This window comes from Sorex araneus, chromosome 6 (genome assembly GCF_027595985.1).
Source record: "Sorex araneus isolate mSorAra2 chromosome 6, mSorAra2.pri, whole genome shotgun sequence".
Classification (NCBI taxonomy): Eukaryota; Metazoa; Chordata; class Mammalia; order Eulipotyphla; family Soricidae; genus Sorex; species Sorex araneus.
The window spans coordinates 20,596,681-20,610,442 of NC_073307.1; the positions used below are offsets into that span (position 1 = coordinate 20,596,681).

The window sequence follows — 13,762 nt, forward strand, 5'->3', positions numbered from 1 at the left end:
AAAAATAATTAAGTCCACACATGAAGAATATAACTGAACAGAAATGGAACAATGAGAAATATTCAGTATTCATTTGTAATAGCAATGCATCTCTAAATAAAAAACCCAAAGTCTTACTAGCTAAGAATCTAATTAGTCAAGAAGAGAGCTGTATTTGAAGACAGAAACAGCACATATAGAAATTAGAGTATTGTTTTTTGTTTTGGAATCACACCAGTGATTCTGAAGGATCACTCCTGGTGAGGCTCAGGGAACCATATAGGGCACTGGGATCAAACCCAGGTTAGCCTTGTGTGGGACAAGTACCCTACCGATTGGCTTTGGCCCAACAAGAACAAATTGCTAACCTACTTTTTGTAATATAATATTAAGGCATCATATATACATATATTTATAGAATTATGTTTATAAGTACACACACACATATATATATATATTGAGGTGGGCTGGAGCAATAGCACAGCGAGTAGGGCATTGCCTTGCACATGGCCAACATGGGTTCGATTCCTCCGTCCCTCTCAGAGAGCCTGGCAAGCTACCGAGAGTATCCCACATGCACAGCAGAGCCTGTGAAGCTACCTGTGGCATATTCAATATGCCAAAAACAGTAACAAACCTCACAATGGAGACGTTACTGGTGCCTGCTTGGGCAAATTGATGAGCAATGGGACGACAGTGCTACAGTGCTACAGTGCATATTCTGAGGTTGGATTTGACTTTCAGTGACAAAATTTTTATGGGTAAGGGGATAGCAAAGGATAGAGCCAAATTAAGGAAATGAAAATGAGGAAAGAGATGAGTATCCCTGTATTTCATATGTTAGCCTCCTCAACACTGAAAACTAGCAAATGTCAACAAAGCAGTTTGAAGAAGGAGTAAAAGTTGTAGTATATAGCTTGTGTGAAAAATTATCCCATATAATATTCACTGGAATCCATTCACTTCCATGTATTAAGGTGATATTCTTATTTCTCTCTAATATGGTTAGAAATACTTGCCACTTTCGCAGTCTCTAAGATTTTGTTTGCAGTGTAAGGAAACACACATGGAAGTACAACTATTTTTGGAAGGGAGATGACCAACACCCAAACAGGAAGGACTGAAAATAATCTTGCTTTGGTGTCTATTTGGTAGAAAGTAGAAGCTCCAAATCATCATTTCAATTATGTGAAGCTTTCCACTCACTTAGGCAACCTGGCCAGAAAAGGTCAACAGAATGACTCTGACATATGAACTTCTCAGACTTTTAATACTAAAACTATATGCAAAATCTCAATGATTAAAATGTGTTCCTATTAGGAGTTTGTACAATAATGGACAATTTTCAAAATAGTTCGAATTTTTAAAGTTCTCAAAATATTGATAAAATTTTTCAAACACATTTACTAGATGGTACTTAAGTGTCATATTACACTTTCATTTGTATTTATTTTAAATGTATATAAATTAAACAAAAACTGGAAATTAAGAACGACACAGTACTAAAAACAATGCAAATATTAGCTGATAATAATTTTTCTAATAAGGGATTAAGCAACAGTAATACATTGACAAATGTAAGCACAAAAGGATTCAAAGAATCCCGTTTAAGTAGAGGTAGTACTGAGTCTCCAGATAAGTGTATCAGAGACTAACAGAGACTGCACTAGAGAGAGAGTGATTTTAATTAACTAACATTAGAAACTGAAGAAATAAAAAAATAAAAGGGGGTAGGGCCCACTTAGGATAAGCCCATAAAATAGACCAACGAATTAGACTAATATCCAGTAGCAATTTCAAGTGAAAAGTGAACAAAGCTTTTTAATATTTGTATAGTTATTGATGGTTTAGTTTTCAAATATTGGTTATAGGTGATCCAAATATTTTAAAGACAAGAGAATCAGCATATGGCAGCAATAAAACCCTATTAAATACGATAATGCTTCCAAAAAAGCAAAACGTTGAAGAATTAAAAATAAGGGTATTTTAAAAGGATAAAAATGTATCACTTACTTTAGGGGAAGAATGGATATCCGCATTTAGCTGCTCTCCTTCATCTCCACTAACTGGACCCTGAGGTAGGCTGGGGCTGAAGGCCATGAGGTCAGTCTTGGGAGGCGCCTCCCCCGAGCACACCCGCTGCCGCCTCTGCTGAGAGTGCGACCAGCTCCCCACCGCGCTCGGCAGCACCAGCGCGGGCTTCCCCGCCGCGCACGCCTCCTCGCGGGCCGGCGACGAGCAGCGCAGCGCCGTGTACAGCAGCAGCGTGAGCACCAGCAGGCTGGACACGGCGCAGATGGCCACGATCAGGTACACGTTCACGTCCACCAGCGCCGCGCCGCCGCCCGCCGCCGCCGCGCCCGCCAACGCCGCCCGCGACGACGCCTTGGGCGCCTGGCCGCTCTCCACCAGCGACAGCAGCACGGTGGCCGTGGCCGTGAGCGCCGGCTCGCCGTGGTCCTTCACCAGCACCAGCAGGCGCTGGCGCGCCGCGTCCGCCTCGTCCAGGCCGCGCGTCGTGCTGATCTCGCCCGTGTACAGCCCCACGCGGAACGGGCTGCGCGCGCCGCCCGCCGCCGGCGCCAGCTCGTACGACAGCCACGCGTTGTAGCCCGAGTCGGCGTCCACGGCGCGCACCTTCGCCACCACGTGGCCCGCGCCCACCGAGCGCGCCACCAGCTCGCTGCGCGAGGCCCCCAGCACGCCCGCGCCCGCGCCCGTGGGCAGCAGCGCGGGCGCGTTGTCGTTGTCGTCCAGCACGAACACCTGCAGCGTCACGTTGCTGCCCAGCGGCGGCACGCCCGCGTCGCGCGCGCTCACCTGGAAGCGCAGCAGCTCCAGCTCCTCGTGGTCCAGGGGCTGCAGCGCGAACACCTTGCCGCTCTCCGCGTGCACCGACACGTAGCTCGACAGCAGCCGCTCGCCCACGCGCCGCTCCACCAGCGAGTACGACACGCGCGCGTTCTCCTGCGCGTCGGCGTCGCGCGCGGACACCGTGAAGATGTGGCAGCCGGGCGCGTTGTTCTCCTTCACGAACACCGTGTACTCGGGCTGCGCGAATGCGGGTGCGTTGTCGTTCACGTCAGACACCTCCACAGACACGCTGGCCGTGGCCCACAGTGGGGGCGAGCCCCCGTCGCGCGCGGTCACCACCACCTGGTAGTTGGACATGCTCTCACGGTCCAGTGCACTGTCCAGCACCAGTGAATAGCGGTTCCTGAAGTTGGACAACAGTTTAAAGGGAATGTGGGGCGTTAAAGTGCAGGTGACCTGTCCATTGACTCCGGAATCGCGGTCAGACACGCTAATCAGGGCAATGACGGTGCCCAGTGGAGCATCCTCTCTGACTGGAAGGGACAAAGACTTGAATTCTATTTCCGGGACGTTATCATTGGTATCTTCAACTCTCACCATTACTGTACAATGGCCAGACAGTGGGGGCTGGCCCTTATCACTGGCCTCTACAGGGATTTCATAAGAATTGCTTTCTTCATAATCAATATATCCCTTTACCACAATTTCTCCACCAATTGGATCTACATGGAATTTAGATTTCACATTTGGTGAAATATCCGCTGAGAATGAATAAATAATGTTCCCATTTGAGCCTTCATCTGCATCAGAAGCGTTGAGCTTAGTTACCAATGTTCCATTAGGCACATTTTCTGGTAATTTCACTGCATAGATTGTTTTGTCGAAAGCTGGGGCGTTGTCATTGGCATCTAGAATTTTGACGAGTAGTTGAACTGTGCCAGTCAACTCAGGTTTTCCGCCATCGGTAGCTGTGAGAACTAAATGAAGTTCAGAAGATTCTTCTCTGTCTAAAGGTTTCCTCAATACTAGCCCAAGACGCTTTGACAGTTTGTCATCGGAAGGCATTTCCAGTGAGAAAAACTCATTGGGGCTCAGGGTGTAAGTCAGCAGCGCATTCTGCCCTATATCCGCATCCGAGGCGCCCTCTAGTGGAAACCGAGAGTCAAGCGGTCTGGATTCCGCCATAAATAGGTTCTTTTGTGTCGCTGGGAACACAGGCGGGTTATCATTAATATCCTTCACCTCCACCTCTACATAGAAAACCTGCAGAGGCCGGTCCACGATCACCTCCAGGTGGAGGCTGCACTCCGCCCTCCGCCCGCACAGCTCCTCGCGGTCGATCCGAGAATTCACAAACAAAATGCCATTCTGCAGATTTACCTCCAGCAGGTCCGCGCGGTCCTTGGACGCCACCCGGAACAGGCGCGGCACCAGCTCCGCCAGCTCCAGCCCCAGGTCCTGGGCGATGCGGCCCACGAACGTGCCGTGCTTGGCTTCTTCAGGAACCGTGTAATGGATCTGACCGCTCCCTGCCTCCCAGGATGTGAGGAGCAGAAGCGAGAGCAGCAGATGCCTGGATTCCTGGCCGCTTCCCCAGGAAAATTCCATCTCAAGCCCGCTGTTCTTTTGTCCGCATGAAGATATTTCTCTCAAAATAATTTCGTCTGACCCTTCAATCCAGAGTTACCGAATTCTCCATTCCCCAGCATCTGGATTGTGGATGCAGCTTCTTTATAATAATAACTAAGGGGTTGGGTTTCTTTTCTTTCTTCCTTTATTCATCAATTTTATGGTGGAGAGCGACATCATGTGGTTCCAAAGGTAAGTTCTGGAAATCCATAAAGTGTTATTTCTCTTTTGAATCATTTCTATCTTTACTCCTGTTTGAGAATGAGATCACATTTGGGCTACTTGCTGAGAGTATAGTCAGGATTTACTTTATTTGCTCCATAATATAGTCAGGATTCACTTTTGGGGAGATCATTTCACACAGTTTTTAAGTATTAAAGAGACCCAGTTTGGTTGACCCACACTTCATAAACATCAGATTGTAAAGTTTTCATTAGAAATTTTCTGAAAGATTAGAAAAGATGCTGCATGTCCCTGTAAAAGTGGGAAGGGTTTTATTGATAATACACTCCTCATCTTTGTATATCGTGTTCTTTGTTTTGAAGACTTCAGAGAACCAATCTCTAGGTAATCTTTGCTCTGAAAGAATGTATTTAAAGGGCATTTTGAAGGGAAAAAGGAATGTTTACATTTTTTAAAGGAAACATAGTTCACAATTTGAATATTTTTTCTGAAATCATCTAAGGATTAAAGTGAAGAACATTTTATTTTTTATACATGCTCCATAATTTTATTGATTCCTATTATTTCTCACTTCTAGATAAGCTATCACTCTAAAGACTATCTTAAAAAACACTAGAAATTTTTGCAATATGAAGAATGCTTTAGCAAGAAAATATGATGTTCTGGCACATACTTTTGATTTCTATTTTGATAATAGAAAAACTGGAGGCTAGAGAAATAGTAAAGGAGTTAAGGTGCTTAGCTTGCATGTGACCAACCCCAGGGCAAGCCCTAAACACAGAGCCAGTAGTATCCCACAAAGCATCACCAAAGGAGTCACAATAATAATAATAATAACTTAATAAAATATATAGAATAGTATTTCGATTATTTTCATTTGTGGGCAACAACTGGTGGTACTCAGGCCTTATTTCTGGCTCTATCCTCAGGAGTTACTCCTAGTAGTGCTCAGAGGACCATATGCAGTGCTGAGGATTGAACTGGATCAGCCACATAAGGCAAGTGTCTAAAACCCCTTTGTCATCTCCTCAGTCCCTCAAATAATTATATTCTCTGGAATCATTAGCCTCTGTACAAGTAGGACTAGTATTCTCATTTTGCACCTTATTGTTTATAAATACTGCCTTTCTCTAGTCTCTAAAATCTCTAAATATTTTTTCTATAGGGCCCACATATTTTAGTAAAAATGCACATTAGTCCTGACTCCAAGTACATTTTTCACTAACAAAATACTTAACTTCATCCCTGTCTTATACTCATTATTTCCAAATCCAAGAAGCAATTCTTCTCATTTTATAACCATTTAAAACCCCTGGTTACTGAAGACTCTTTTGATTAAACCAATTATACAGACATCTTTATTCTATCTATTAAAGCAATCATACTTATTCATGAGACAATTAATTATTACATTAATTTCTCTTTTATAGGCATTTGGGGTTATATTTCTAATCCCCCCTGTTTGAAATATAACCTTTTAAACATTTATGTCTTGATAGTTATATAGTTCAGATGAATTAATAGCATTTGATAAATGACAAACCTATTAGAATAATTTATTTTTTTAGGAGACCACATTCAGGGGCTCTTAGGGTTTACTCCTAGCTCCGCTCAGGGATCACTCCTGGCTGGGCGTAGGGGAAAACAAGAGGTACAAGGGATGAACCCTAGTCAGCCACATGCAAGGCAAGAACTTTACCTGGTGTACTCTATTTTCAACCTTAGAGTGGTTTAGTTCTATTCAATTGTATACATAAATGTAGTAAGGAATAATTCCACATTTAGTCAGGAAAATTTGTCTTAGAAGCCTCTAAATTCTAGAAATTAAAAAAAAAACTTCCTTAGACATTGCAGTGATTAAGATGTATTTCAGTTTCCATATGGTAAATCTTTTTTTAACCCCTTCCCAGTTTTTGCTTTTTTAAAATTGCAGTTCACAGTAGCCAAGATCACTAAGGCATCCAGCATTGTTTTTTTGGTTTTGTTCGGGAGCTGTACCCTGTGGTGCTCAGAGCACCACAAAACTTCTGGTTCTGGGATCAGGATAATTCCTGGCAGGGCTCAGAAGGACCATATGTGGTGTCAGAAATCAAATCCAGGTCAAGTGCATGGAAGGCAAATGCACTGCCCACTGAAGTATTTCTTGGGCCTTAGGCATCCAATCACTAAGGTCACTGAAAAATTCTCAATAAATAAAGTACAATGTACTTCTGAACATAATAAAGATTAATACAGAAGGAAATGTGGTAGCCATTTTCAAATTTTATTTATCTCTTTCCTTGATGGTGTCTAGAAAAAAAAGGTCTAGTGGAAATAGTTTTAGGTTTCCATTTTATGAAGGTCCATGCTCACAACTTTTTTTAATTAAATTTTACTTTTTTTCAAATGAAAAATATCAGCATCTACATCAGATATACTGAATTGGAGAGTGAGTACAGAGTTTAAGGTACTAGCTTTGCCTGTGGTCATCCCAGTTCAATCCTGGGCACCACATATGTTTCCCTAAGCACTGCTAGGAGTGATGCCTGGACACAAAGCCAGGAGTAAGCCTTGAAAACTGCAGAGTATGGCTCTTAAACAAAAGAGTTACTTTTCCTGTTTGAGTACCCAAAAAGTGGATTTGTACAAAATGCTCCTAGATGTGAAACACTGAGAGTGAAAAGGGCTTCCTTTCATTTCTTTTGCAAAAAACAAAGAAGAAGAATGTATACATATATGTGTGTATGTATATATATACATATATATACATGAGGAAAACAACTGACTAGAAATGAAACAATGAGAAAAATTAGTATTCATTGGTTTGTTATAGGAAACGTCAAAATTGTCATATTAATTGAGAATCTCATTAGTCAAGAAGATAGTTGAATTTGAAGACAGAAAAAGCATATATGAGGAGACTGAGTGATAGACAGCGCAACAGGTTGGGCATTTGCCTTGAATATATTAGACAGGGGTTTAATCTCTAGCACTATATATGTTCCCCTGGGCCTGCCAGGAGTGACCCCAGAGTACAGAGCCTAGAGTAAGCCCTAAGCAGTGGCAGGTGTGTCTTCCAAAAGAGAAATAGCTTAGATGAGAAACAGTAGCATTGTATGACCCTAATATTTATAATAGGATAAGAAGGCCTCATATATGAAATATAGATATATATGTGTATTTATATATGGGAGGCTTGCTTGACAGTGTGGCAAATTCTTCAAGGACAAAGAGGTAAAAATAAAATTAATATAAAAACTAATAATTCCTTTTGGCAGAGCACAGAGGACCATACAGGATGCCGGTGATAGCTATGTGCAAGTCAAGTACCCTACCCTTTGTACTATCACTCCAATCCCAAATTTATTTTTTAAAGAAAATGACCCAATACCAAATATAGGAATGACTGAAAAACATTCTCACTTTAGTGTTTATTTGGTGCCAGTTATTTGGAGATTGTGTCAATTAATGACACAAATTAGACAGGCTGGCCAGAGGAAGATCACCAGAATGACCCTGACCTATTACACTTATTAAACCTTTGCATACTTAAAATGTATCAAAGAGATTAATGATTAATACTCATTGCTATTAGGAGAGTTTTAAAATTAATGTACAATATTATTTTCTTTTTTCTTTTTTCAATGTAGGAGTACTACTATTTATTCAGCCATTGACTAAGCTGATTGAATTGGGCATGGACTCCACATTACATTTTTTTTGCTTTTTGGGTCACACCCGGCGATACACAGGGGTTACTCCTGGCTTTGCACTCAGAATTACTCCTGGAGGTGCTTAGGGATCATATGGAATGCTGGGAATTGAACTTGGGTTGGCCACGTGCAAGGAAAATGCCCTACCTGCTGTGCTATTGCTCCAGCCCCTCCACATTATTTAAAAAATATTTTTTAAACTGAATATCCATGAGACAGACCATTACAAAGCAGTTCATAATGGGTTTCAGTCATACAATGATCCAGCACCCATCCCACTACCAGTGTACATTTCCCACCACCAATGTCCCCCGTTTCCCCACCACCATCATTCAGTCCACACCCCCCACCTCCCTCTATGGGAGGCACTTTCCTTCTTGATCTTTCTCTCTCCTTTTCCTTTTGTGCATTATGGTTTGCAGTACAGGTGTTAATAGGTCATGGTGTTTGTTCACTGCATTTGGTATTTTTTATTGGGATGGTAAGGCTGGAGTAGCTTTCAACTGGGTGGAAGCTTTGGGGTGTGCATGTGACTGCCACGGCTTCCAGAAGTAAAGGGAAGTGGAGGGGAGGTAGGCCCTCTCAATTCTGAGAAAGCCTGGAGATTTCAGCAATAAAATCCGCATATCAGAATTTTCAACAGACTGTATCTTGTTGTTGTCTGTCCTGAGATGGTGGTGTCAGGCCAGGAGTATGGCAGAGATTTTGGATTGTGGAAGCAGCAGCTGCTGGGGGCTCTGCTTGGGCAGGAACAGACCAACTACCCCCCTTCAAGTTACTCTGGACTCTTCACGATATTATTTTCAGTACATTGTTCAAATAAGAATAGTTCTCAAAATTTATGTTTTTTAGACGTATTCTCATAGATGGTAAAGTTCATTTTATATTGAATTTTATGTGTTGACAAATAAAATATAAACTGAAATTGAACAAAGACATAATGCCAACAACAGTGCAACTATTGTCTTTTTTAATATCTTCCTAAGTGCAAAGGATCCAGCAACATTCACTGTATTGACAAATGTGAGCACAAAAGAATTATATTCAAGTAGGAGGAGGAACTGAGACTCCAGATAAATATAACTATGAGTAAAAGAGGCTCCATATGAGAAAGTGATTTTAATAAACTAATGTTTTAGAAGAAAGAAATAAAAAAGAGGGAGTTCGGTCACTTAAGTAAGCATAAAGTGGTTGAACATTGCACTAATATCTAGTAAGATTTCTAAGCGAAAAGTGACCAAAGCTATTGATTGTCTGTGCAGTTATTAATGAGCACACATGAGTCAAATATTCTAACACTTCATTCAACTAATCTAGAACACATATTAGTTCATATTAAGAGTTTTAGCAGAAAAATCGCAACTATTAAAACTAATGGAAACAACAAAAATTTAAGTGTGGGTCTCTCTAGTCATTGATGGTTTGAATTTTAAATGTTAGTCACAAGTAATCCTAACCAAAAACAAGAACACCTGAGCAGCAGTAAGAAAATTGTTGTTATGAAAATGTTTCCAAAGGAGCAAAACATTGAATAAAAAACAGACATATTTAAGGATAAAAATGTTACTTACTTTGGGGGAAGAATGGGCATCCACATTTAGCTGCTCTCCTTCGTCTCCACCAACTGGACCCTGAGGTAGGCTGGGGCTGAAGGCCATGAGGTCTGTCTTGGGCGGCCCTTCCCCCGAGCACACCCTCTGCCGCCTCTGCTGAGAGTGCGACCAACTCCCCACCGCGCTCGGCAGCACCAGCGCCGGCTTCCCCGCCGCGCACGCCGCCTCGCGGGCCGGCGACGAGCAGCGCAGCGCCGTGTACAGCAGCAGCGTGAGCACCAGCAGGCTGGACACGGCGCAGATGGCCACGATCAGGTACACGTTCACGTCCACCAGCGCCGCGCCGCCGCCCGCCGCCGCCGCGCCCGCCAACGCCGCCCGCGACGACGCCTTGGGCGCCTGGCCGCTCTCCACCAGCGACAGCAGCACGGTGGCCGTGGCCGTGAGCGCCGGCTCGCCGTGGTCCTTCACCAGCACCAGCAGGCGCTGGCGCGCCGCGTCCGCCTCATCCAGGCCGCGCGTCGTGCTGATCTCGCCCGTGTACAGCCCCACGCGGAACGGGCTGCGCGCGCCGCCCGCCGCCGGCGCCAGCTCGTACGACAGCCATGCGTTGTAGCCCGAGTCGGCGTCCACGGCGCGCACCTTCGCCACCACGTGGCCCGCGCCCACCGAGCGCGCCACCAGCTCGCTGCGCGCGGCCCCCAGCACGCCCGCGCCCGCGCCCGTGGGCAGCAGCGCGGGCGCGTTGTCGTTGTCGTCCAGCACGAACACCTGCAGCGTCACGTTGCTGCCCAGCGGCGGCACGCCCGCGTCGCGCGCGCTCACCTGGAAGCGCAGCAGCTCCAGCTCCTCGTGGTCCAGGGGCTGCAGCGCGAACACCTTGCCGCTCTCCGCGTGCACCGACACGTAGCTCGACAGCAGCCGCTCGCCCACGCGCCGCTCCACCAGCGAGTACGACACGCGCGCGTTCTCCTGCGCGTCGGCGTCGCGCGCGGACACCGTGAAGATGTGGCAGCCGGGCGCGTTGTTCTCCTTCACGAACACCGTGTACTCGAGCTGCGCGAACGTGGGCGCGTTGTCGTTCACGTCCGACACTTCCACAGCCACGCTGGCGGTGGCCCACAGCGGGGGCGAGCCCCCGTCGCGCGCGGTCACCACCACCTGGTAGTTGGACACACTCTCACGGTCCAGTGCGCTGTCCAGCACCAAGGAATAGTAGTTTTTGAAGGTGGACACCAATTTGAAGGGAACATGGGGTGTTAGAGAGCAGGTGACTTGTCCGTTAGCACCGGAGTCATGGTCTGAGACACTGATCAAGGCGATAACAGTACCTGGAGGGGCGTCTTCTGATACAGGTAATGATAGTGATTTGGTAACCAACTCGGGGACATTATCATTAGTATCCAAAACTTCCACTAGAACAGTACAGTGACCTGCCATTGGAGGATTTCCTTTATCTGTCGCTTCTACCTGGATCTCATATAACTTAGTTTCCTCGAAATCTATGTTACCCTTTACAGTGATATATCCACTCACAGGGTCTAAGTGGAATTTTGACAGGGTATCCGCTGACATGTCTGTATTGAAGGAATATACAATGTCCTTATTAACGCCTTCATCTAAGTCAGAGGCATTAACCATCACCGCTACAGTACCGTTTGGTGCATTCTCAAACAGTCTGACTTTGTAAACTGTCCTCTCAAACTCCGGGGCGTTGTCGTTTACATCTAGAACTGTGATCCTGAGCTGAGTTGTCCCCGTGAGTTCTGGTTTTCCACCATCAACTGCAGTTATTACTAAGTGGTACTCAGGAGTGTCCTCTCGATTTAAAGCCTTTTTTAACACAAGCCCCAGAGATTTAATTTCGGCTTCATTTTTTTTAACATCCAAGGTGAAATATTCATTAGAGTTAAGACTGTAAGTCAACAGTGAATTCACGCCAGTATCTGCATCCGATGCGCCCTCTAGCGGAATCCGAGAGCCAGGCGGCCGGGATTCAGAAATAAACAATTTTTTTACAGCCATTGGAAAAACCGGCGGATTGTCATTAATGTCCTTCACCTCCACCTCCACATGGAAAACCTGCAGCGGCCGGTCCACGATCACCTCCAAGTGGAGGCTGCACTCCGCGCTCCGCCCGCACAGCTCCTCGCGGTCGATCCGAGAATTCACAAACAAAATGCCATTCTGCAGGTTTACCTCCAGCAGGTCCGCGCGGTCCTTGGACGCCACCCGGAACAGGCGCGGCACCAGCTCCGCCAGCTCCAGCCCCAGGTCCTGGGCGATGCGGCCCACGAACGTGCCGTGTTTGGCCTCCTCGGGGATCGAGTAGTGGAGCTGGCCGCTCCCTGCCTCCCAGGATGCGAGGAGAAGAAGCGAGAGCACTAGTCGCTGGATTCCCACACCTTTTCTCCAGATAAGCACCATCGCAAGCCTTTTCCAAATATTGGTATCTCTCCTTATAATCCAAAGTTTAAAAATAATTTTAGTTCTTTATTCTTCTCTTCTTAAATAATCTCACCATGCCGGCTTTCAGAAATGGTGGTGTAAAGCAGCTTCAGAGTACGCAATGCAAGCCGGATTTCTTTGTGGTGAGAGACCTTGTGGTGGGCAGCGACATCATGTGGATAAATGTGTAAGTACAACTGAGATGTATTTATCTTCTCCTTAGAGATCCTTTGAACTTTCCCCAAATTTCTATTTTTGTTGTAATTTCTTTCTAATACTCCTTCAAGTGTTCATTGTTGTGTCAAAAGGTTTTCTTATAACTTTTATTATAATTCATCATCTTATTTCCATTTTTAGGGGTAGGGGCACAGTTTGCTATGCTCAAGGCTTCTGGCTCTGTTCCCAGGGACCATTCCTTGTGCCCTGGTGTCTCTAGGACCCATATGCTGGTGATAGATACTAGGTTAGTTGTGAGCAAACAAGTACCTTATCCACTATAGTATCTCTTCCAGCCCCTACTTCGTAATTTCTATTGTTCATCCATGACACTTATGAAAATCGTAAAATCATGCTCTCTATTACGGCAAAAGTGGACCTCTATTAGAAGCATATCTCGTAGGAGCTGGAGTGATAGTATAGTAGGTAGGGCATTTGTCTTGCATACAGCTGACTTGGGTTTTATGCCTAGCATCCCATAGGGTCTCCTGAGCCCCTCCAGGGGTGATTCCTGAGTGCAGAAACAGGAGTAAACTGACTAAACCCTGAGCTTCACACTTGTGGCCCCCAAACAAAACAAAACAAAATGAAGTATTTCCCATGTTATAAGCATCATTATTATTTTTAATGGAGCCATCCATTAAATTCTCAAAACAATGTTTTGGGAGGGAGGTGTTATTATGATTCTTGTTTTAACAAATACATACAAACACATGTAGGTAACTAAAAAAGAAAATAAAGTTAACCTTAGTTTTAGTTGGAATATCAATGATCCAAAAACTACAACTTCAATCACTTGGTCTCAAAATCTTCATCTTATATAAAAATCAAGACTTATGTATGATCATCAAAACATTAAAGACATTGAAAGTATGTGTATATATATGTAAATAATATTTACTCCAAAATTTTTGCAATTATGTATTTTTAAGTAACTTGTTTATTTTGTATGGTATCTATCGTGTAGAATGTTTTAGTTTCTTACTATCTATAGAGATGCCAGAAATGCATTCTTTTAAAACTTTTAAAAGAATGTTTTAGTTTCTTACTATCTATAGAGATGCCAGAAATGCATTCTTTTAAAACTTTTTTTTCTACATAATAAAACTCTTAATTGAGTATTTGTACATTCTAACCACACCAACTACATATATTTTAAATATTCCACACCACTTACATTTCATTTTATCTATGTATGCTAAAATATTCACAATATAAAATAATTGTGTTTTAAGTAATATCTACTTT

At 44.2% G+C, this 13,762-nt stretch overlaps 3 protein-coding genes and 1 pseudogene across 5 annotated transcripts in view; all 4 read right to left on the reverse strand.

The window, feature by feature from the left end:
* The window catches only part of LOC101549903 (protocadherin alpha-4-like), a 176,337-nt pseudogene extending 171,628 nt beyond the window's left edge, over positions 1-4,709 (reverse strand).
* LOC129406117 (protocadherin alpha-3-like) overlaps positions 1-12,371 on the reverse strand; it is a 183,997-nt gene extending 171,626 nt beyond the window's left edge. The window contains 2 exon segments of the mRNA XM_055144080.1: positions 9,869-9,990; positions 9,992-12,371. Of these exon segments, the coding sequence (XP_055000055.1) occupies positions 9,895-9,990; positions 9,992-12,277 (2,382 nt within the window). The 5' untranslated portion in view covers positions 12,278-12,371 and the 3' untranslated portion in view covers positions 9,869-9,894.
* Positions 1-13,762, reverse strand: part of LOC101554848 (protocadherin alpha-C2) — a 236,676-nt gene that overhangs the window by 206,454 nt on the left and 16,460 nt on the right. The window lies entirely within an intron of this gene.
* LOC105943052 (protocadherin alpha-1-like) overlaps positions 1-13,762 on the reverse strand; it is a 210,956-nt gene that overhangs the window by 171,629 nt on the left and 25,565 nt on the right.